The sequence below is a fragment of the Canis aureus genome, chromosome 24, assembly GCF_053574225.1.
Source record: "Canis aureus isolate CA01 chromosome 24, VMU_Caureus_v.1.0, whole genome shotgun sequence".
NCBI lineage: Eukaryota > Metazoa > Chordata > Mammalia > Carnivora > Canidae > Canis > Canis aureus.
In genome coordinates, this window is record NC_135634.1 from 49,239,941 (window position 1) to 49,263,802 (window position 23,862).

The 23,862-nt window shown below is 55.7% G+C and overlaps 1 protein-coding gene and 1 long non-coding RNA gene across 4 annotated transcripts in view; one reads left to right on the forward strand and one right to left on the reverse strand.

Moving 5' to 3' along the window:
• The window catches only part of MLPH (melanophilin), a 48,931-nt gene that overhangs the window by 4,270 nt on the left and 20,799 nt on the right, over positions 1-23,862 (forward strand). For all 3 annotated transcript variants that reach the window (XM_077869349.1, XM_077869350.1, XM_077869351.1), the window contains exons 2-6: positions 2,580-2,710; positions 19,227-19,448; positions 19,568-19,680; positions 21,669-21,707; positions 23,113-23,216. In XM_077869349.1, coding sequence (XP_077725475.1) covers positions 2,601-2,710; positions 19,227-19,448; positions 19,568-19,680; positions 21,669-21,707; positions 23,113-23,216 — 588 coding nt within the window. In that variant the 5' untranslated portion in view covers positions 2,580-2,600. The remainder of the gene's footprint in view (positions 1-2,579; positions 2,711-19,226; positions 19,449-19,567; positions 19,681-21,668; positions 21,708-23,112; positions 23,217-23,862) is intronic.
• On the reverse strand, positions 35-3,901 carry LOC144296288 (uncharacterized). The gene is made up of 3 exons (XR_013363457.1): positions 3,485-3,901; positions 2,477-3,008; positions 35-1,177 (listed from the first exon to the last, which is right to left on the reverse strand). It is a non-coding gene; the product is annotated as an uncharacterized LOC144296288 (long non-coding RNA).

The window sequence follows — 23,862 nt, forward strand, 5'->3', positions numbered from 1 at the left end:
TTTTTTTTAAGATTTTATTCATTTGTTTGGGAGAAAGAGCACCAGAGAGAGCACATGTGCACGAGCAGTGGGGAGGGGCAGAGGAGAGGCAGGCTCCCCGCAGAGCAGGGAGCCCGATGCGGCACTCGATCCCGGGACCCGGGACCATGACCTGAGACAAAGGCAGACACGTAACCTGCTGAGCCACCCAGGCGCCCCACCATCTAAGTTTCCTAAAGGAAGCCTGGAATGACGTCCCTTTGGAGAGGAGACGTGGTAACGAGTCAGCTGATGGTCACGGCTCTCTCATCTGCTCTGAAAATAGAACTTCAATGAACGTGCTTCTTAGGATACATTTTTTTTTTCCAAAAGTGGTTTAAAGAAATGAATAAACCCCAGTCATCCATCACAAAAGAACTTTCCCCCCGATGCTTCAAAAACCAGAAATTGCGTATTCCAGGAGAACGGCAACAGTGAATTTTGTTTTAAGGTTTTCTTGTCCAAAATCTAAACTATCCGTGAAAATAGTTTGAATGACTGGCACAGCAAGGCAACTCCCGAATGTGTCATTCACGGTCAGCGTCGTGCCCGTAGGGGGAACCCCTGAGGGTTTGGTGCAAAAAATATTAAGAAATGACTCTTCACCAATTTAAGGCAGAGGTCAGGGGACATTTTAGTTGGGAACTCTGAGAAAGCGCTCGTGTTAGGTGGTGTCTGGCTGCCCTGGAAATGTCGCTTGTCACTAATTAACCCCTTGTGAAACACATCAGAGTCCTCTCTGGCCCAGAGCAGTTTTTGTTGACGTCTCCGCGGCGAACATGCAAATGTGAACAGCACGGGGCGGGGTGGGGGGGGTGCTCCCCAGAACTCAGAAGCAACGTCACGTCTTTCGGTTGGCCTGAAGGGTTCCCAGGGGGAGGAGACAGTTGGGACCCCCTTCTCCGATGTCCCTGAGACACGGGCGACAGTCCTCGGTGAAGGCTTGTTGAAGTCACACAGGTTCTCACCCCACAAGGGTCGCCCAAACCATGTTTTCCCCTGAGCCTCGGTGCCCAGAGAAGAGCTGATGTGGGTGTAGCGGCCTCGTCCTCGGGCCGGGGCGCTGGGAGCACGGAACGGTGCCTGCGGTGTGCCAGGGAAATGACAAAGTCTCCGTCCTCGTGGAGCTGGACAGGGACGAGGGACAGCAGCCGTCACACTAGAACGTGCAAAGAAATGCTCCAAGGATGAGCATGAAGGGGGTGGGGCTGAGCAGGGTGGGCCCCTCTGGGCAGCACCCCGACCCCGTGTGCTCGAATCCCCAGTGAAGTCCTCCCAGGTGTGGTAATGCCTCAACTTTGTACCCAGTGTAACGGCAGCGTCAGCATCTGTGAGGCCCTAGTGACTCCTCTGCAGGAAGAACCAGCAGGGGGGCCCGTGTCCATCCTCAGTCTCGCTCAGCCAACCCCTTCACTGTCCCTGTCCTGCTTTGCTAGAGCTTTGCCGCTCAGAGGGGTCCCGGGACCAGCGACACCGGCCACCTCCAGTGTGAGCACGGCCACCTGGGAATCTCCTTAAAATATGAATTCTGAATCAGGAGGTCTGGGGCGGGGCCTGAGAAGTCTGCATTTCTAGCAAGCTCCTCGGAAATGCTGCTGGTCCTCAGAGGCACACTGTTCGGTTTGGGGGTTTGTTTGTTTTTTTTTAAGGCTTAATTTATGTATTTGAGAAAGGCAGTTGGGGGACAAGCAGGGGGAGAGGCAGAGGCAGAGGGAGACACAGACTCCCCGCTGAGCAAGGAGCTGGACACGGGACTCGATCCCAGGACCCCTGGATCATGACCTGAGCCTCACCGACTGAGCCACCCCGGCGCCCCCTGCGAGGCAAGCGCCCAGCGCTACTCCGTTAAGCAGCTGAGTGAAGTCAGGGTCTCGGAGGCCAGCGCTGGCGGTGAACCTAACATGCGCCCAGGCTCGAGCCCCACGGCCGACCCCCCTCGGGTACACCCGCTCCCGCTGACCATGTTGTCTGCGGGCCTGGTCCCCACTCCTCTGCCGGCAGGTGGGCTCCACCCTGGGAAGTATGTGCAGGCCCCCCATCCCCCCCGCAGACACAGTGACCTCAGGACATCGGGCTGGGGCGACCTCTCAGGGGGCCAGGGCATGCACGGTGACTCCACAGCTTGACCATGAATCTGAGGGGAAGTTGCCTGGAAACAGGACAGGATCACCCTCCACCAGGAGCTGGAAGGCGAGAAGCCCCGGGGATGGAGCCCTTCTGCAGCGTTTCCCCAGCGTTTCTGGGGTCCCCACTGCAGCGCGTGACCCTGGGGCAGGGGAAAGATACTGACGTCACCGACATTATGTCACAGTGGAGGGACAAAGGGCCCCGGGGCTACGTGTGGGAGTTCCAAGTGTGCAGGAACATCACACATAAACCTTACACCGTTTAAACAACACAAGTTTCCAGACAGGCATTTGTCTGTTCTAGAAAACCCTTCCATCCGGAGCCAAAGTACCTGGGAACTCGGCGTGTCCCGCGGCCCCTCTTGTGGGGCCTTGTGACGTAGCCTCTGTCCACGGGCTTTCGGGGTGACCACCTGTGATCCTGTCCTATTCCAGGTGTGATCCTGACAAGCAGAGATGGGGAAAAAACTGGATCTTTCCAAGCTCACGGACGAAGAGGCCAAGCACGTCTGGGAAGTGGTTCAGCGGGACTTTGACCTGAGAAGGAAAGAAGAGGAACGACTGGAGTAAGTGTGTGGGGCCGAGCCGGTCCCTCCGGCGTCCTCAGGAGGGGCCTCACCGGGGCGCCCTCGGGGGAGGGGGGCAGACAGCAGGAAGCACAGGTGCAGGACGCTGGATGGGAAGCCGGGCGCTGGGAGACATCCTGCGTTCCGGGCTCGGCTTCCTTCTGAGTAAAACGAGGGGATCTGACCTTCCAGCCTGCATTCGGGTGTCCCCTGAATGGTTTTAGTTCCTCTTGATCCAGCTTCAGGCTCAGGGTCCCGTGGTCTCCTGAGTCCAGGGACGCTTCGGCCACCTGGCGAGCTGAAGGTGATAAAATAGGGAAACACCCGGAATGTCGGGATGGAGGGATTTCAGCGTCAAGGCTGGCTTCGCCTCTCTTTCCCGCGCGTTGGGTGGCGCCCATCCTCGAGTGGGTGGCCGTGGACTGAGCCAACACCCTCTGCCAGTATTTACCCGCGGCCCCACCTGTGACGTTAGCTGTGCCCCGAGCTCCTTTATGATCCTTTCTTGGTGTCCGTGTGGGCCGGAGGCCTATCGAGAAGGAGACCCCGGAGCAAAGGATCACGGAGGAGGAGGGCAGCCCAGCGAATGGCCGAAAGAGCACCCCAGGCGGAGGCGGAGAGGAGCTAGTGAGGAGCGGGGTGCCAGGCGGCAGGTCCTGGAGGACCTCTCTGGGGCTTGAGCCTTCTGAGCCCCGGCAGCCGTCAAGCCGGGGAACCCCAAGACCCGGCTTCTGCTCTGCAACCCTACGGCTCCCGGGGAATGGTCACACGTACCTCGAGGGCAGAGCCAGCAAGTTTGCCCACGACTGGATGTGCGGGTGCCAAGGGCGAGGCCAGGGTCGTGGCCTGAGTCACCGGGGGGATGGGTTGTCGCCATCTCCCCCCTCGGAAGACGAGGCGGAGCGGGTTTGGGGGACGCCGGGAAAGGGTTCCGACACGTTGCGGTTAGGTGCCTGGTAGGCGTCAGGTGGGCCGGTGGCCTCCACGTGAGCTGGCCGGGAGCTCGGGGACTGTGAGAGTTTTCACCAATAGATGACATTTTATATCCGTTTCCTGGGGCTGCTGTAACGCTATAAATTTAGCGGCTCACAGGGCATACGTTTCTCAGGGTTCTGGAGGTCAGACGCCTTAAGATCAAGGTGTCGGCAGGCCTGCGTTCCTTCTAGAAGCTCCAGGGAGGAGCCTGTTTCCTTGCCTCTCCCAGCCTCCTGGGCACCTGGCCCTGCCTCTGTCCTCAGGGCGGTCAGCCTGGCATCTGGCCCCCACCCCTCGCCTCCTCCTCCTCCCTCTGCCCCTGTGATGACATCGGGCCCACCCAGATAGTCCAGGGTAATCTCGCTGCCTCGAGGTCCTTAATCACATCTGCTAAGTCCCTTTTGCCCTGTAAGGTAATGTCTCTACAGGTCCCGGGAATTAGGATCATAGACCATTTATTTTCTTTTATTTTATTTTATTTATTTATTCATGAGAGACACAGAGAGAGGCCGAGACACAGGCAGAGGGAGAAGCAGGCTCCATGCGGGGAGCCCGATGTGGGACTCGATCCCGGGTCTCCAGGACCATGCACTGGGCTGAAGGCGGCGCTAAACCGCTGGGCCACCCGGGCTGCCCCATAGACCATTTTCATGTGGGAAGGAGAGCATTATTCAACTGACCCCAACATGTAGTCGCCAGACAGGAGGAGACCCCCCAGGAGGGAGGGAGTCCAGAGAGAGAAAGACGCCCCCTCCCCCCGGGAGACGAGGAGGACCAGGGGCGAGGGATGCTCTGGGTCCCAACACAGAACAAAGCCCACATAATGGCCGAGCCACTAAGAGAAGCAAGCAGGGTTCTCCCAATGCCTGCAGCGCCCGCGGGGGGGGGCCGGTCAGTGCCGCCAGAGGGTCCCTGCTGCCTCTTGGTGCAGCCCATTCCACCCTGGGCCCCTGGGTCACCCCTGGGCTTTGGTCATGAAGTTGCTGCCTCCGTGCTGGCCTCCGGGGACCGTCAGCCCCTAACATACCCACACGAGACCTCAGACTGGAGCCCACGGCAGGCCTTGACCTGACCTGACTTCCGAGTACCGCGCAGGTCCCCGAGCTGCCACCGGGCCCTCCGCCCCTTCTCTCCCTGCCTTTGTTGACCTCACTTCTCCCCATTCTGAGGTCCCCTCCCTCTCTTCCCTTCCTCCTGTGAACACTGCAGCGTCCTCTCGCTCTGTGACCCAGAGCAGCTCCCTGCCCGGCCGCCGGGCTCTGCCCAGGGCCGCGATGCTCGCACCAGCAAAGCCAGCGCAGCCTTCCCTCCTGACGGCACCTTCTTCCCCAGGGATGGACCCAGCCCTGCCTCCGGGCAGCCCAGCTGTTGTCGACTTTTATTTTCAGTCTATAGAAACACAGATAAGTGGGAAGGAGGGAGCCCAGCTCTCCAGGGAGCAGAGGGAGGACCACCTGGGCCAGGTGCCAAGAGGCATCCTCCTTCCCAGAGACCCTTGAGCTCAGCCAGCCGGAGTGGGTGTCCCAGAAATGCCTGTTTCTTGCGTGAAGGCGAGTCCCTTCTGATGTCCACCATTCCGTAGTGTCCTATTCCTCTTGCCACGAGGAGACAGGCCCAGGTGACCTCTCCCGCTGTTGGAAACGGAAGGCTCCCACAAGGATGCGGACCGTGACGCCGCGGGCCAGGTCCCTGGGCCAGTCACGGTCAGGGCGGCTTCCTCATTCAGAAGTGCCCGAAGCCGTCTGCTCAGAAGTGGGACCCGGTGGGGGGGTGATGGGGGGGATCGGCCCTCTCTGCTCCGGGTACTTGGCCTGCCGTGTGGCGGGGGGTGGGCTGATTAAATCCCCCCATCAGACGGGAGGAGGTCGGATGGGGAATGTTGACTCAGTGGAGGGTCGTACGGCCCTGGGAACGCGAGCGTGCAGAGAGGCCGCGGCGTGGAGAGTCTGTGTCCCGGGAGCGTTAGGTCAAGAGCAGTGAAGCCCAAAAGGCATAACCTGGGCTGGTTGTTGTTGTGCAAACATGCGTGGAGCAGGTGGCTCAGGAAGTGACGAGTCACTGTGGGAGGGAGGAGGAAGGGAAGGGTTTTTATATTTCTTATCGTTTCTGACGGTTTTGTCTCTTGGTAACTATGCTGCTAGTTAGATACGCAACAGAAAGGAAAGCTGCCTCTGACCGTGAGGGACCTTTTCTCCCGTCACCCCCAGCTGCCCGGGGGCAGCCGCGGGACCCAGACATGTGCTCCCGAGCACAAGGGTGGGCGTGATGAGCACCGTGAGGCCCGAACGCGTGGGTCCAGGTTCTGCCCAGATGGGCAGCTCTGCTTAGAAGGGGCGGCTAAACCCAGCATGAAAATGAAGACCCTGAGTTCTTGACACCAGAGGTGATTCTACAGAGCAGTTGGCTAAAATGCCAGCCCACCCAGGTTCCCTGATCCATGAAGCAGTCATGGGCCAAGAGGAGAAAGTGGTCACCCAGTGGCTGTGACAAACCCAGCGGCTCGGGAATCGCTCAGACGGGTTTCTCATGTCTTTGCCATCCTCCAAAAGGGAGACCGAGTGCACAGCTCAGCTGGAGGAAGCTTCCACAGTCAGTGATAGAACCAAGTTAATGGGGGAAAGAAGTGGAAACCCAAGAAACACGTTCACTAAATGGAGAGAACTTTCCTGCCCTGAATATGCATCCGGTGGACACAGTGCATGGGCCTGATTCGCCGGGAGCAGATTTGCCAAGGGGCAGTTTGCTAAACAGTCAGCTCACCAAATCTACCAGTTTGAAAACAAACCACAAAAATATTTCTTTTAATGTCTACGAGTTAACAGAAATGTGTATTTGGTGGATTTCTCCCCAGATGTGGAAATGCCAATCAACTGTAGAGGATGCTAGGACAGGGCCTGGGCCGAGACTCCGGTACCTGGTCCCTCCCTGTAGGAGCAGCGCAGCTTGGGGTCTCCTCTGTCGAAGCACGGGACAAATGAGCTGGCCCAGATCGCTGATATTTGGGAGGACGAAGGCCACATGGCTGTGAGACTGGTTTCCATGACACCTGCAGGACCAGAGGTAGAGCATCCCCTCCAAATACTGACGCCCCTGATCCCTCACCCGGGCTGTGTGAGGACATTCAGAGCTCCATGGGGGACACAGGGGCCATCCCAGCTGTGAGAGGCGAGGGCCGCAGGGTCTTGGCCACTGCCTCAGCAGGAGCCTCTTGATGTGGCTTTCCGGATAGAAAACACAGCTGCCTCTCCGCTGAATCGACCAGAACGAGTTTTTTCAGGGTCCAGCTCCCGAGTGGATGGCACCACATAGAGAGCATCCCGAGTGGGTGGCTTTCCTTGCAGGCCGTTTCTGGAAGACGACAAGAAGGAAGAAAGAGGCCATGCTGTCTTTGATTTAGCCCCAGGCACGTAGCAGTCTCTCCCTGGAGTTGGCGTGTGGGACCAGGGACTCGGGAGTGGGGTGTTTACAGTACAGAGTGTCCTGTTATTCCTGGCTTCCTATCAGGACGTGACACTGCACTCCAAAGAATCAAAACCTCAAAGACAGACGAAATTAGGATGTTAACAACATGGGCACCAGTGAGGTGCTTTAGGATACCTTTAACTTACTACCTGCTTCCCACCGTCGAGTCCTGAGCCGTGGGCTTTGTAACGAGGGCATATGTCTTGCTGTGGATGAACCTCGAGCCTCAGTGGAGGGCAGATCCTCGTGTGAGGGAATGGCCCTCTTTACCCCAAGCCTGCTACCCGGTGCAAGGCCTGGGCTGTGAGCCTTCCCGGGTGTTAGGGAGATGGAACATAGGACTATCTCAGTGGGAGCATGCTGTTTCTGATAATTCTGTTAAATTAATAAAATAGAAATAAAAATACTTATTTTTTTAAGATTTTTATTTATATATTCGGCAGAGAGAACACAAGCAGGGGAACAGCAGGCGGAGGGAGAAGCAGGCTCCCTGCTGAACAGGGAGCCCAATGTGGGGCTCGATCCCAGGACCCCAGGGCCATGACCTGAGCTGAAGGCTGATGCTTAACTGACTGAGCCACCCAGGCGCCCTAAAAATACTTTCCTAACATGATGAAAGTATCTCTCAAATAATAGTCGTCAGGATATATTAATGTTAGAAACAAGAAGAGGATTTCTATCATTAGCACTCATCCCGCTAATTTCGCTCTGCTCTCGATGGGCTGGCCAGAGCAATTAGAGAAGGCGGCAGAATAAATCCCGGAGATACAAACCTGTTATCTGCAGATGTGAAAACCCAAGGTAGTTCTCCGTAAAGCCAAGGTAAAAGAGAATGTAGTAGTCTGGCTAATTACCAAAAAATATAAAAGAAAAATCAGTGTCCCCTTCTTAGACATCGGAAATAATCAATTAGAAAATATATAGGAACAAGGATCCCCGGGTGGCACAGCGGTTTGGCGCCTGCCTTTGGCCCAGGGCGCAATCCTGGAGACCCGGGATCGAATCCCACGTCGGGCTCCCGGTGCATGGAGCCTGCTTCTCCCTCTGCCTGTGTCTCTGCCTCTCTCTCTCTCTCACTGTGTGCCTATAATAAATAAATAAAAATTAAAAAAAAAGAAAAAATATATAGGAACAAAACTTATTTACAATAAAATTACGAGGTACCCAGAAATATACAAATCAGAAATGTGCAAAAGCACTATGGAGAATCGCACAAAACATGGTGGAGCCTCACATGAAAATGTTAAATAAATAGCAAGTGATGCCGTATGCTCGAGATTGCACAAGCATCTCAATGGCCGGAGAATCAGCCAACTGGGCCCCTGGTGCGATTCCCAAGGCACTTTAGGGAACGTGAGACAATGGTACAGAAAAACAAAAATGTAAAGCAGTTCAAATAAAAATAGTAAGAAGGCCTTCGTTCCTTGAGATCATTTATTTCAGTGCTACGTTAATTAAAATAAAGCGGGCCCTGCTATTGTGGACATTGCTGCTATAAACATTGGGGTACATTTGCCCTTTCGAATCAATCGATCAATCAATCAATCAAGTGGTCAAGTGGGCCTTCACAGATTAATCAATGAAACAACATGGAAAGGTCTATAGAACAACCAAGGGTAACAGTTCCTAGGACGATAAAGGTAACATTTCATACCAGTAGGAAAGGTCAGTTGGGGGACAGCTAGCCACCGGCAGGGGTGAGGGTTAACCTCAGATTTTGAAGTGAGATGTTAAAAATGTAAAATATGTAACTAGGAAAATTCCTGAAAGAGAATATAGGTAAATATGTGTATGGTCTTGAAGTGGGGGCTCAGTTGGTAAAGCGTCTGCCTTCAGCTCAGGTCATAATCCCGGGGTCCTGGGATCGAGTCCCGCGTCGGGCTCTTGCTCCTCGGGGAGTCTGCTTCTCCCTCTCCCTCTGCCTGCCACTCCTCTTGCTTGTGTGCTCTCTCTGTCTTTCAAATAAATAAATAAAATTCAAAAAAATAATAATCTTGAGGCCCCTGGTGGCTCAGTGGTTGAGCATCTGCCTTTGGCTCAGGGCGTGATCCCAGGGTCCTGGGATCAAGTCCTGCATCGGGCTCCCTGCAGGGAGCCTGCGTCTCCCTCTGCCTGTGCCTCTGCCTCCCGGTCTGTATCTCTCATGAATAAATAAATAAAATCTTAAAACAATAATAATAATCAGTTTCCAGTGGAAGGACTTATGTACAGCAATGCAGGCAGAAATCACAACAGAAAAAAAAGAGAAAAAAAAGGAAAAAAAAAAAGAAATCACAACAGAAGTTATCAGTAAGTATTGACTAAAATACATATATATGAAATTTAACAGAAAATATTTATTTTTATTTTTTTAAAGATTTCATTTATTTGAGAGAAATGGCGAGAGAGGTTTAATTTTTAAAAAAGAAGAAACAGGGATCCCTGGGTCGCGCAGCGGTTTGGCGCCTGCCTTTGGCCCAGGGCGTGATCCTGGAGACCCAGGATCGAATCCCACATCGGGCTCCCGGTGCATGGAGCCTGCTTCTCCCTCTGCCTGTGTCTCTGCCTCTCTCTCTCTCTGTAACTATCATAAATAAATAAAAATTAAAAAAAATATTAAAAAAAAAGAAGAAACAATTTAGTGTAAGTGGAGAGGATTCATATCCTTCATATGTAAGGAGCTTCTTAGAAATATGAGTAAGTTTTCCAAATGAGAAAACCCCAAAAAGAAAAAAAAAAACAACAAAAAAAAACGATGAAATAGGAAAAGGATATGAAGAGGAAATTCCCCAAATAAGTAATGCACATATCCAATAAACCTGAAGAAATACCAGGAGAAATACAGACTAATCAAAATAACGTTTTCACGTATTTCCAAAGATGAACGAGAACCCCAGGGGTCAGCCCGGCTGTGGGGCGCAGGCAAATGCAGGGCTGATTAGAGGGATAAATCAGTTAGACCTTTGCGGAGGCCAGTCTGGGGCAACATAACCAAACCCTAAACGGGTGCCCACCCTTTGCGCCAGCAAGCTCTTTGCTAAAAGTCATGCCACGGAGAGAAGCAAGAGAGGAAATTCCTCACAACAAGGATCCTAAGAGTGAAGAACTAGAAAGACCGTAACGTCCAAAATTACAAGCTTTGGCTACATAACTGACTTTTACCGTGTTACCGTGAATCCAACAAGGCATCGCCTGGAGCCCATTTAAAATAAAGCTGCAGCAATAAATCTTCAGGACCAGCTCACGAGGTATTAAAGTGGAAAAAGCAGACTGTGGAAATGTATGGTTATATGGCATTTCATTTTTTTAACATGCACGGAAAAGTCTAATAATAACAGGGGCTCCACGCTTCTTGCTCTGCTCCACCACGCTCGTGCCTGGGAGTCCAGCCTCTTCTGGTTTTGTTTTGGTTTTTTTTTTGTTTTGTTTTTTGGGGTTTTTTTTGGCTGATCCTCCTGCCCCCCACCCCCACCCAGTATTCATTTTCGGGGGGTCCGGGGCCCCCACCTCAGTTCTCCTCTGTGCACACCCCCTCCCTGAGGGATGCGCACCTGCTCCACGGTGCTAACACCCTCCAGACCTGTGCCACCTGTGGGGCAGGAACTGAGCTACGTCTGCCCACCAGGGACGCGACCTGGAGCCACCTACGTCTGTTAAGCACTTGAATGTGCCCGATGCAAATGGGGAACTGACTTCGTCTTTTTTTTTTTTCTCATTATAACTAAACATAGATAGCCACATGTGCCGCGTGGTGACTGTATTGGACAGTGCAGGTCTAGACAGCAAGTCCCAGCTGTATGCCCTCAGCCGAGAACTTTCCTCTGACCCCACAGAAGCAGGTAAATTTGTCTGCTGAGCGCCTCAGCTGGTTTTTTTTTTTTTTTTAAGATTTTATTTATTTATTCATGAGACACACAGAGAGAGAGAGAGAGAGGCAGAGACACAGGCAGAGGGAGAAGCAGGCTCCATGCAGGGAGCCCGATGCGGGACTCAATCCTGAGTCTCCAGGGTCACACCCTGGGCTGAAGGCCGCGCTAATCCACTGAGCCACTTGGGCTGCCCTCAGCAGGGGGTTTAATCAGCATCTCTAACCCAACGTGTCTAAGGCAGGTCTTGATTTCCCCCCCCCAGGGTCCCCACTTCCCCGTCTTGGAGTCAGCCTGGGGGCCGAGGCCGAGTGCCCAGCAATCACAGTCATTTCCACTCCTCCCCTCTCATCCCACATTTCACACCCCCACGAGCCCGGTTGGCTCAACCCTCAGAATAAGTCCCAGCTGTGGCTCACCAGCCACGCGACCACCCGGGTTCATGCCACGCCATCTCTCTGCTGGACGCCTCCCCTCCACCCTCCCTGCCCCGTTGTCTTCCTCCCCGTGGCCCCCAGGGAGGCACCTTTCCTCCCCTGGTCTCCTTGGCTCCCTCCTTCACATCACGCGCATCCCTTCTCAGACACCGCCTCCTCCAAGAAGCCTCCCCGGGTGCCCTTTCTAAAACAGTCACCACCCTCCCAACACTTCTTTCTGCTTAGCCTGCTCGATCCCCCTGCACGGCCCTTAGGGCTCATCTGTTATCCTATGAGTCGTGCACTTGCTGAGTAGAATCTGGCTTGGCACCCGTGTCAGGCCCGGCGAGGGCTCCAGTCTGTCACTAGCACCCAGCACAGTGCCTGACTGCCGGAAGACTCGCAGCTGTCTTGAGTGTGCACAGATGAGCAACGTGCACTTGGGGCTTTGTCTGTGTTGCATCGTTTACCCCCTAGACCAGCTTGCCACGCGGCTTCTGTTATTATCTGCATTTCCAGGAGAGGACGCTGAGGATGGGCCAGCGTCCCCAGCGGCGAGGAATGTCCAAGAATGTCCAGAAGTCGCTAACTGTGGGACTGCGTGGGGGAGGGGAGATGTTGCTCCGCGTCGCTCTGCATTATTGCTCCTAAGTGACATTCGTCCTCGTTACTCGGGTATGAAAAAGTCGTAGCTACAGAAAAGGTGCACGTGATGTTTTCATGTCCCGTAAGTACTGAGTGGCACCTAAGCAACCCCCCTTGAAGGGAACGGGCAGGTAATGGCCCCGGGTAGGTCTTTAGCCCCCTCCGCCTGGGGAAGGTGTCCCCCAGGCCTGGGGACACCTGCATGCTGGCCCCGACGGCCGATGAGGTCCTGAGTTTGCAGGTTGCTGCGCTCCCGTCGATGGAGGCTCAGGATGGTGGCCTCTCGACTGCGTCTGTGCCAGAAAGGGTTGGGTAATCCTGGGTAATCCCGAGGTGCAGGGGGAGCGAGGGCGCTCGGCGCAGGCAGTGACTCATGCCCCTGGGCGAGGACCCAGCTTACCTAAATAGAACACCCTGTTTCCAAGGGCACTGCCCGAAAATCAAATATTAGGCCTGTGAAACCTTCCTCAGAAAGGTAAACAGGTGGAGATGTGGATTTGCGATCTCTGCCAACAGATCGGGGCTCCTGAGTTACTCTCTGAAAGCTCCCCTGGCATGAGACGGGGACGAACGTGGCTCGCTTTAAAAATGCTGCTACCGGGGGACATCTGGGGGGGCTCAGTGGCTTGGCGCCGGCATTTGGCCCAGGCCGTGACCCCGGGGTCCCGGGATCGAGTCCCACGTCGGGCTCCCTGCATGGAGCCTGCTTCTCCCTCTGCCTGTGCCTCTGCCTCTCTGGGTCTCACGAATAAATAAATAAAATCTTAAAAAAAAAAAAAAAGATCCACATACTTGCTCCTCAGTTATCATTATGCTACGCTGTCCTGTTCAGTTGTGACTGACCGTCCTGCTTCTTTGGGGCGCCGTGCTTTCCATACTTCAGCATCCTGCTCCTGAGGCTCATCGGTGCCTGCAGGCCCCGACACCCGGTTCCTAGGGTCACACCTGGGGTCCGTCTGGAGCACCCCTGCAGGTTAATTTCTCAGGAAGGGCCCGGGCTGTGGAGTTTACATTCGGGACGCTCTCGGCTGGGCGTGATATCCCCTCTCGCACAACTTGCCGTTCGGAACTCTGGCACAATAACGTGCCCCCCCGGAGACGCCCGCATCCTGATCCACGGGGCCTGTGATTATGTCAGGTTATGTGACAAAAGGGGGATCCGCTTGCCGATTGCAGTTAAGGCTGCTCATCACATGGCCTGGACTTGGGGAGATGGTCCTGGGTGACCCGGCTGGGCCTGGGGTGATCGCAAGAGGCCCTGCAAGAAGAAAGGAGGGACGCAGGACAGTGTGAGAGCCAGAGCGCTTCACTGCGAGGTGCACCCCGCCCGCCCTGCTGGCTCTGACGGTAGAGGAAGGGCCAGCGATACGCCCTCGGGACGCTGGAAAGAGCCAGAACACAGAGCCTCCCCCACGGCCTCCCGGGAGGCTCACGGTTCCTGCCAACACCTTGATTTTGGCCCAGTGACACCCACGTCAGACTTCTGACCTCCAGAGCCATCAGGTAAAAAGTTGGTGTTATTTTAAGCCACGAAAGGTGTGGGCATTTGCTACAGCAGCATCCGGAAACTGCCCCGTGGCTTCCAGCTCTCTCCACCTGCCGGCCGACCCTTGCTCCCCCAGCGCGAGCCTGCCGCGCCCTCACCGAGCGATGCCAGCAGCCCGCGTGTGTGTGTGGCCTGCAACCCAGCACCTCCTAATCTGCAGATCTGGCTCTTTTTCCCTCCTGGTTAGGAGAGTTTTCATGGTTTCTCCCAGTGATCACCGCTTCCGAGGCATGGTCAAAAGTCACAGCCAACCAGGGTGTGCAGAGAAGAGCAGTTCATTTATTAGCCGTCTAAGGTCGCTCGTGAGCCCCCACCGCGCGAGCAGAAGATGCTTCAGCTTGTTGGTGTCTGGTATCCGAGACCCCGCTCGCTGGCACGGACCCTTCCTGGCTTAGGCCTGTCTTTCAGAGCCCCCCATCTCCACACCCCCTGCTTTTGGCCTTCGTGGGGTGGACGGGGTTGCTGGGGTCTTGACTCCATACACCGCCACTGGTTCGTGGAGTGTCAGTCAGGTCAGCTAACAGGATGGGGACCATCGCTCGCGTGTGAATTGTCCTGGCCGGGCGTTGGGAGCCCCTGGCACCCACCCCTGAGATCCTCGATCCCAGCCTCGCATGCTGCGGCCTCTTTGCCCCAACCTCAGGCCTCCGGGTCCCCAGCCCCTCGTGCTGTCCGGCACCTAAGGATCCCCTAACGCAGGAGGCAGAGAGCAGAAGCCCTGGTCCGAGCTCATCCCTCTCTCAGTGGCTGCTGGAGCACGTTGGTGCTGTGGCCACCGCGCGCTCCTCCCTAGCTGACCCTGGAGGGTGCACCACCGACCCCTGGGTCCCAGGCTGTCCCCAGGACTCATGCGTTTCCACTCTGCTTCCCTCCAGATTCGCCCCTAAGGGGCTGGGGAGCAAGGACACGCGGGTCTGACTGCCTCACGTCGCCTCCAGTCCTCCTCCCTTCCACACCCAGTTGTTACCTCGAGGGGACTTCGCTGCCCCGTCCCATCTTCAAAGGGCTTTCCTTGCACCCGACCCCAGGCCACTACACCTCTCTTGAGGACGACGGGCATCCGCCCTCCACTCTGGGCTCTTGATGTTGGCGCCCAGGCCGAGCTGGAGGCCGGCTGGCAGAGCAAGGTGCTGTGGGTTTGTGGTCCTGGGGGCACCCCTCGCGGCACTCCTCCGTCTGTCCCTGATTCCACGGCCGCCCCCTCCCTCCTCGTCCCCATCCCTTCAGCCCTTGGCTCTGCATCTGGGGCAGCAGACTTGCTTCCGAATCAGCCGTTCTCAAGCATTTTGGCTTCAGGCTCCCTTTACATTCTTGAATTATCGAGAACCCCAAAGAGCTTACGTTCATATGGATTATGTATGTCGGCGTGTACCCTATCAGAAGTTAGAGCCAGGGCAGCCCGGGTAGCTCAGTGGTTTAGCACCACCTTCAGCCCAGGGCCTGATCCTAGAGACCCGGGATCAAGTCCCACGTCGGGCTCCCTGCATGGAGCCTGCTTCTCCCTCTGCCTCTATCTCTGCCTCTCTCTGTGTCCCTCATGAATAAATAAATAAAAATCTAATACATAAATAAACAAACAAACAGTAATGTTTAAAAAAAAAAAGAAAAAAATGAGAGCCAGGCATTTCAAAAACAGTCATCCATTCACTTAAAAATAACAGCAGTAAACCGCTTACATGTTAACATAAGTAACGTTGTTAGGGAAAGTAATTTTTTCCAAAACAAATGAGGAGACTGGCATGTTCTGTGTTTTTGGAAATCTCTTCAGTGGCTGGGGTAATAGAAGATGGTTGAATTGTCGTCTTGCTTCTGTTTTGAATGTGTTGTAATATGTTGTTTTGGCTGAAGGATTTGAAGAAAACCTGTCCTCGTGCAGATACGTAGTTGGGGGGGAAGGGCATGTTTCAGTTGTCTTCCCAGATGATTCTGGACATCGTGCTTTGATACTATGTGGGAACCCAGCAGCAACTGGTGATTTTTTTTTTCAAGATTTTATTTATTTATTCATGGGAGATACAGAGAGAGAGGCAGAGACACAGGCAGAGGGAGAAGCAGGCTCCCTGTGGGGGAGCCTGGTGCGGGATTTGATCCCAGGACCCCAGGGTCACGCCCTGGGCCCAAGGCAGACGCTCAACGGCTGAGCCCCCAGGTGCCCCCTGCATGGTGGAATCTGAAAGCAAACATAACAATGAACTTTTCCTTCCCCGTTAGGTTAAAATCCATTGCTCTGTCCTGCACTCGAAGTGCATCTTGTATCCATGTGCGATTTGGTCGCACCATATACAGTTTCCAAATGGTGACACATTTCATCCGTTACCCCCCCCAAAAAAATCACATGGATTACCATCACCGCCAACCTCCTCGGCAACCCCTACGTGATGGACGCTGTCAAGCTCACAGTGGCAGACCTACATTTCCCCACATTCTTCTTCATGCTTGAAGCTTGAGTTTTGTCATGGCCACAAACCTTGTCACTTGCTTTCCTCGAGGTGACGGGCTCCCTGTGTTCATTTCTAAGGGAACGTCTGACAAACGCCCAAGTCAGAATAGTTCATCTTCCAGTTGTTCTTCGAAGTGAAAATGAGGCTTCGTGAAAAAAGAAAAATTCTCGTTCACGTTGGAGCTCCAGCAGTGGCCTGCTTCCTTGCACCAAGACCTTGGGGGTGGTTCGGGGTGTAGCAGAAATGCTTTGAGTGCATACTAATTCCTTCACGCCGGATATGGAAAAGACGTGCTCAAGGGTCAAGGTTGAGTAAGATGAACAGCTGTTACTGCAGCATCAAGGACCTACCTTTGATCAGGACACACTTCATCAAAGACATGCCCATCTTTACCTTTGTGGCACGTACTGCAAGGGCTGCTGGGACGGTCTGCACCTCTGCCTTGACCCCTGCTAAGGTCCCGCCGTTGCTTCTGCACCACTGGTGCAGGTGCCGAAGAGCAACCGAGAGAAGTACCATCTCAGCATTGTTACTAAAATAGTGGGGACCAAGTGGAGCCTCTGAGAGGGTCTCAAGAGCCTCCAGCAGTCCCTGGACCACCCCCCGAGAACCACTGTTCTTAGTCATGGGACTTAAGATGCTGCGATGGTCATTCTGCCCGTCTTCCTCCCCGTCGTCAGTGTCTGGCCGTCCCTTGCCATCTTTGTTTGGGCCGCCTCTCTCTCCTCCACCCCAGCGAACCAGCCTGTGGTCTTCCCATCTCAGCCTGGTTCCTTCCCTCCTGCCTCCTCTCTCTGAATCCCAACCACACTGGTTTCTAGTCTTCTGGTTCTGACCGTCGACCGCATGCAGAGTGTCGCTTCTCCCTGAGGGTGACGGGAACCCACAGCTGCACGGGGTGGGCTTTTGCCTGCCGGCGCACCGAGTGGAGCGACATCTGGTTGACCCAGTGTTTGCAATAAGCGGGATGTGCGGAGGGCCCTGGCCCGGCTCGCTTCCTCCTCCTCGTGCAGCTCCGGGTCGGGGTGACTGCCCCGCGGCTGGCAGGCCTCATCTGCTGCTACTGTGCTGGACCCGCGTGGTTCTCTCCTTCCCTGCTCTCCAGCCACGACGAGGAGAAGTTCCGCTTTAGAGAATCTGAGGCCGAGTGTAATGATCCCTTCTGCCGTAGTCAGCTCCTGGAATACGTCGGTGTCCAGGCGCCAGCTGCGGGGCCCCTATTTCAGAGGACTTCCCGTCCTGGGGTGCAGAGTGTCCTGTGGGTCTCCAGCCTTCTTCCTGCTGGGCTGGGGGTGTGCTTCTGCCTGGATACAGAATGAGGGAGAGAGGCAAAGGGGTGGCCTCCAGATTTTCTGGCTGATGCAGATAGAGTCCCAGGGGAAACGGAGGAGGCTAGGTCCGCCCCACCCACGTGGCTCCGTGACACCTCTCCCCCTGGATAGCCGCCAGCATTAGGCCATGTTTCCTTGGTTTTCAAAGCTGAGATGAGAGCTTTGTTTGTGGGCCTAAATTCCCCAAGAATGAGGAGCGGGAAGCCCATGAAGTCCAGGAAATGCCACTTACCCCCACATGTGGTGTCCCAGAGCTTCCCAGAACCGCTGCCTTGTCTCCAGCCTCCACCTGCTCTGGGGTGTCCTGCTCAGAAACCACAGGCGCGGTGTTCCCACAAGACGGCGGCACCCAGGGTCCGGCTGATTCCTGCCACTAAGATTGCATCAAGTTGATCTCGTCTAAAACTAAAAATACGGCACTTGGCAGACATTCTCTAGAATCCAGAACCAAAGGAATGTGTCCGTGGTGTGGGGGTACACTTCCCAGTCGACGCAATTTGGCGAGCACGCCAGGTAGATCTGGGATAACTGCGGTTTTCCCGGGACACCCTGGTGCTGGATGTTTCCTGTGCTGGACGCCCTCCAAACCAGGCCATTGCAGCCTTGCTCTGTGGGAACCAACCTTGGGGAGGGCAGGGCAGGGGGCAGCTCAGCTTGCTCCCCTGCTGCAGGACCCCAAAACTGTGAGGAGGTGCCTCCCATCCCAGTCCCCAGGACCCTCATGACCTCGGGGGAGTGCAGCGACCCGTCACTTTCTCGGGAGGGTGCCAACCCAACCCCCACCTGCCTGGAGCTGCCTTCCTTGCAGGGCCGTTAGCTCACCCAGGGTGCAGGGCAGGGGCGACTGGCCGGGGCCTCACAGCCTTGCCCGTCTATGAGCTTGGTCTCTGCCTTCCCTGTGGCGTCTGCAGAGCACTGACCAGCCCGTGAACCACTTGGATTTTTCTCTCCTCTAATCTCCTCTCAAACAATTAGACTGGGCAATAGATTGGTTTGAAATAACCATGTGGCCTGACCAGGTGCACCCCCAGGCCCCCACCTGCCCCCGGCCCCACTGGGCTCCCCAGGGCCTCTCACCTCATCCCCCGACACACAACTGAGGAAGGTTGGATGCTCGGTGCTAATGACTCAGGTCCTCCGGGGAAACAGGGTGCCGAACGAAGCACAGTCTCCGAGCTCTGGGCTGGGCATCAGGAAAGCTGCGGGTTCCAGCTCTGAGCTGGAGTTTGGGACCCCTGTCCTTCCTCTATTAGTATGAGTTAGCTGAGGTGGTGCAGGCAGCGGCAGCAACTGTCCCAGCCTGTGATTCTGAGCCTCGATGGGCCGCGGCCCTTTGGTGCTGGATGACACTCCTCGGTAGGCAGCCTGGAAAAATGTACAATTGCAAATAGTCACAGAAATGTTGAAATGCGATTTTGTTTCTATAAAAATAAAGTATTTCAGTTCCAGCCTACCCAGACTGCACGTGATTGAACCCAACTTATTGGACCTCCTCCTCGGGAAAGTGGGAGCATTGAGCTGGCGACTTTAGGTTTCTGGACACGAGAAAGATCCTGTGTGTGTGTATACGTGTGTGTGCACACACATGCGTGCAAGCATTTAAAACCTGTTGCAGGGACGCCTGGGTGGCTCAGCATTTGAGCATCTGCCTTTGGCTCGGGGTGTGATCCTGGAGACCCAGGATCGAGTCCCACATGGGGCTCACCGCAAGGAGCCTGCTCCTCCCTCTGCCTGTGTCTCTGCCTCTCTCTGTGTCTCTCATGAATAAATAAATAAAATCTTTAAAAAAATTAAAACCTGTTGCAAAAACAAGGAAGGTGTCTAATAGATTTCCTGTTTCTGATATTTTCCTAAGGGGGTTGAAGGGCAAGATTAAGAAGGAAAGCTCCCAGCGGGAGCTGCTTGCAGACTCTGCGCACCTGAATGAGACCCACTGTGCCCGCTGCCTGCAGCCCTACCGGCTTCTCGTGACCCCCAAAAGGCAATGCCTGGACTGTCACCTCTTCACCTGCCAAGACTGCAGCCACGCCCACCCGGAGGAGCAGGGCTGGCTCTGCGACCCCTGCCACCTGGCCAGGTGAGCCAGTGGGTGTTAGGGCCTGACCCGTCCCCTCGGTGGGGCTGGCTGAGGAAGGGCGGGCACGGACGTGTGCTGCGCGGGGCAGTGCCGCGGGCCTGAGCTCCGTGTCTCCGCAGAGTTGTGAAGATCGGCTCGGTAGAGTGGTACCACAAGCACCTGAGGGCCCGCTTCAAGCGGTTCGGGAGTGCCAAGGTGATCCGGTCCCTGTGCGGACGGCTGCAGGGTGCAGGTGAGGAGTGCGCCTCTCCCGGGGGCTCTTTGTGTTCCCAGGCATGTTTTATGTTTTAAGACCAAGCAGATCCTTTGGAATGTGAGTGTGTACCTGCCTGTCCGTTTCAGGTGTTTTAGGCGAGGTTGGCTCCTTTCCGTGGGATGCAAACATCTGCACCCCCCTGGCCTCGCCCCCTGGGAAGTCCTGCATGCTCTTGACACGCCCACTATTTGAAATCATATTTTTCCATGCTTTCTAGCAGGTTGAGAACTGACAGCTAAGGTCTCAAACTCCGTGGCCGGTCGAATAGCCAGGCGCTCGCGGGCTAATACGACACATTCTCCAGGCCTTTCCTCCCCGGGAGCCCAGTTTGGGGCCTAGGCTTTCTCTTTTTGGGAAATATCCCCTGTACATCTGATGATTATCAAGACTCAGGGGTCCTGATGGTAACGCAGCAGTGTGTTTTAATATTTTGAATCCAATATTTATTCCATAATGAACTCGAAACCTAGACTGTGATCTTGCACTAATCGTACGTTCACCTGAATTGTCCACTTTTAAGGTATTTGGGAAGGGAGATCATTTCAGGGGAAGGACGAAGTTTGGAAATTGAACAGAGATGACTGAGCAGTGTTTGCAGGGGACAAGTGCCTTGTCCCTGCCACTTGAGTTCCAGGCTCTGCCATTAAGCCTGGCCAAGCATTCGGGCTGGCACAGCCCATCAGGCTGGTGTCCGGGGGCGGGGCGCCTTGAGTCTCTCCAAGTGGAGGACCAATGCAAGGGCCCGAGGCGCTGGAGCCCGTGCACGTTAAGAGCAGATGCTGTGCTTCTTGGCTTAGTGTCCTCATCACATCCCAGCCTCAGGCCTTCCGGGGAGGGGCCTTACATGTGTCTTGTGTCCTATAAAGTCTCACATTGATAAGCAGGATCTGAAGTTGGGCAGGGCCACCCCCAGAGCACTAGGGCTTTCACTGGACCAGGTGCTTCTCAGGTATCTCAGCACATTATTGAATTTAGGACAAGGACCCCACCCCCACCCCAGAGGCCCCCTCAGCTGTCATGGCTCGTAGCACCTGGAGCAGGGAACCAGGGGGTGAGAGGCTTCTTGGTTCTTGGGGGAAGAAGGCACAAGATAAATCGTCCAAATCAGAACATTTTCAAGAGTAAAAGGAGGCTCTCCTGGTAACTGTGCTGAGGCAACAGATGGGACCACGGACACGGGAGCCGCTGCCACCCGATTCTTTAAGGCTGTGTCTGTCTCAGCCTGGAGTCCGTCAGGAAAGCCCATGCCCCCCTGCCCACTCGGGCAGCCAGGAGCCGGCCGAGAGGGTCTCTCCCTGCAACCCCAGGAGCTGAGTCCGGCCCCGCTGCAGGCCCGAGGGTGGGAACCTCAGGGAGCGCGACGGAAAGCCGCACAGCAGAGCGTTCCAGAACCTCAACCCCGAAGGCGGCTCCGTTCACAGAGGCCTACGGGATCCCCTGAGGACGTGGCCTCCGTCTGGGAGGTGCCGATCTCGATCTCCAGGCACCGGGTGGGCTGCGGGAAAGGCTGTGGGATGGTGACACCCAGCCAGGCCGGAGCCCCGGGGCCAACCCCAGCCGGGACCTGCCGATTTCAGTTGTCACGACTGAGGGCCACGAGGTGGCGCTGTGGGGCAGCAGGAACCAGGCTGCATGGGGTCGGGGTGGAGGGGGGCACCCTGCGTCCAGGGGTGATCTCACTGAGTCACGGAGGGTGCAGGGGAGCAAAGTTGCGTCTTTTTTCTCAGGTAGTCAAACTGAAAAACTAGAAGTGATGGAGGTCACTGTTTAGAGACCAGCCAGGGCCTGGTCCAGGCCGGTCCCCTGGGGTCAGGGGGCACCAGGTCTTCTCCGGGCGACCCAGCAGAGCCACGGGGCCCCACAGCAGGAGACCGTCCAGGGCCGGGAGGGAGGGGAGAGGACCTGTCCTCGGGCACCTGGTCCCAGGAGGCAGTCCCTTCCCACCGCCTCTTCTTTGGTCCCAGGTTCGCCTGACAGCATGCGCAGCTCGCCTGACAACCACAGTAAGTGCCTCGTGCCCCCGGGTGGGGTTTGTTGCCACCTCCCTGTCAAGGGCGCCCGCGCACCCTGTCCCGCGACAGCAGCGGGGAGGCCTCTGGGCTTTGTTAAGAATCACTGGCTCTGGAGAGGGTGGGGGCCGCGCAAACCCTCCCCAGCGGGGACACACGCAAGGAGCTGGTAACCAGCAGGGGCGCAGGGCTCCTGTTCCTGTTCGGTCCTGGGGACAGGCCACGTGCGTGTGCGTACACACGCACACTCATGCATGCAAACCGTGCACATCATGCACAAGCATACACGGGAGCATGCACACAACCTCACATATGCACATGCATGCACGCATACATATGCACACACGGGCATGCACCCTGCACACATGCACACACACATGCATGCACACTCATGCACATGCACGCTCAGGGGCATGCACACATGCACATGCCCCAGGCCTCCGGAAGCCACGTCCACATTTGCTCAGTTCAGCTCAGTGTCTTTCCTCTGTCTGGTGGTTTAGGGTGAGTTTCCTCAAGGCTCACTGTCCAGAGAGTGGAGATAATTACCCGGTCTGTCCGCTGCACGGGTCTGAGTCCAGGGGACCCAGAAAGGCTTTCAGGGTGTTCTCAAGGACACTAAATGCCCTGCTGTTCACACTTGAGACCTCCCCCCACCCAAAGGCACAAGGAGTGAGGGCCGGGGCGGCACAGGCTGGGGTGTGCGGTGGCAGCTCATGCAGGGCCCAGCCCCACAGCCCAAGCTCCTCATTGTGGCCCCTGAGGGAAGGTGGAAGATCCATGCCCTAAATCCCAAGAGTCCATTTCCTGGATTCCTTTCTGGTGACCTAACAGGAGACCAGGGGCCAGGCCAGCGTGAGTGGGAGAACAGAGGGCCAGGGCCACCTGGGTGCTCAGATGAGGGCCTGGCCAGGGCAGAGAAAGGGGGGGCGGGATCAGCAGATGAAATGACTGAGAAAACATGACTTAGCTCTGGCCTCCTTCCCCCACCACAAGGCCGGGAGGTGAGATTGCCCAAGAAGCAGTCCAGGAATGGAGGGCAAATGCCTGAAGGTGTGGCCCTCCACAAAATTGTTGCAAAGGAATAGTTTCCTGCTGGGATTCAGAATGGGTCTAAATGATGCTTGGATAGGTCTCTGTGAGGCCAGCAGATGAGCTTGCCTGGATGGATGGATCCACAGCGGGTAGATGGGTGGATGGAGAATGAATGGGTGGGTGGATGAGTGGTAGGTAGGTAGACGGATGGACAGATGGGTGGGGTAGATGGGTGTGTGGATGGGCTGTAGATGGGCGGGGTGGTTGGATGGATGGGTAGGTAGGTGGATGTGTGGGTGGTGGATGAATGGTCTGCCCCCAGTCTTTCTCTTCCCGGGTGGAGTCATGCAGGTGTCTGTTGCAGGTGGGCCGGAGCCAAGTCCTGGCGAGGGAAGTGGAGACAGTGAACAGACAGATGAGGATGGAGAACTGGGCACAGTGGCCCAGGCCCAGCCCCTCGGCAGCACAGTAAGTCCTCCCCAGACATCCCCACTGCCAAGCGGGAGGCTTGGGTCCTGATTTCCTAAAAATCTCCGTGCTCTCCACGACTCTCCTGGGTGCTTCAGCATGAGCACAAGACCCCGCCTCCCTTGCCGTGCCTGGACAGTCTCTGAGACTGAGCACGAAAGAGGAGCTGCTTTCACACGTGGTCTCACCATAAGAAACCCCAAAGCAAGGTGTGGGGTTGGCAGAGGCTGCAGAGAAGCCTGCCTGACCCGTCCAGCCAGAGTCCCGGGGGAGGGGGTGGGCACGCTTGTGAGGTTGTGAGGGCAGGCAGGGGTCCCAGAGCACCCTGCATCTTTTAGGGAAGGGGACCCCGTTTAGACTCCTTCCCTGTGAACATTTTACTTTTCCTTATAGGTGACCACGAGCCTTTTATTCGTGTTGGTCTCCATCTTCATTTATTTTATGACTTTTTTTAAGATTTTATTTATTCATGAGAGACACACACAGAGAGAGAGAGAGAGAGAGAGGCAGAGACACAGGCAGAGGGAGAAGCAGGCTCCATGCAGGGAGCCCGACGTGGGATCAGGCCCCGGGCCGAAGGCAGGCTCCAAAACACTGAGCCACCCAGTTTTATGCCCATTTTATGACTTATTTTTGATGATAGATG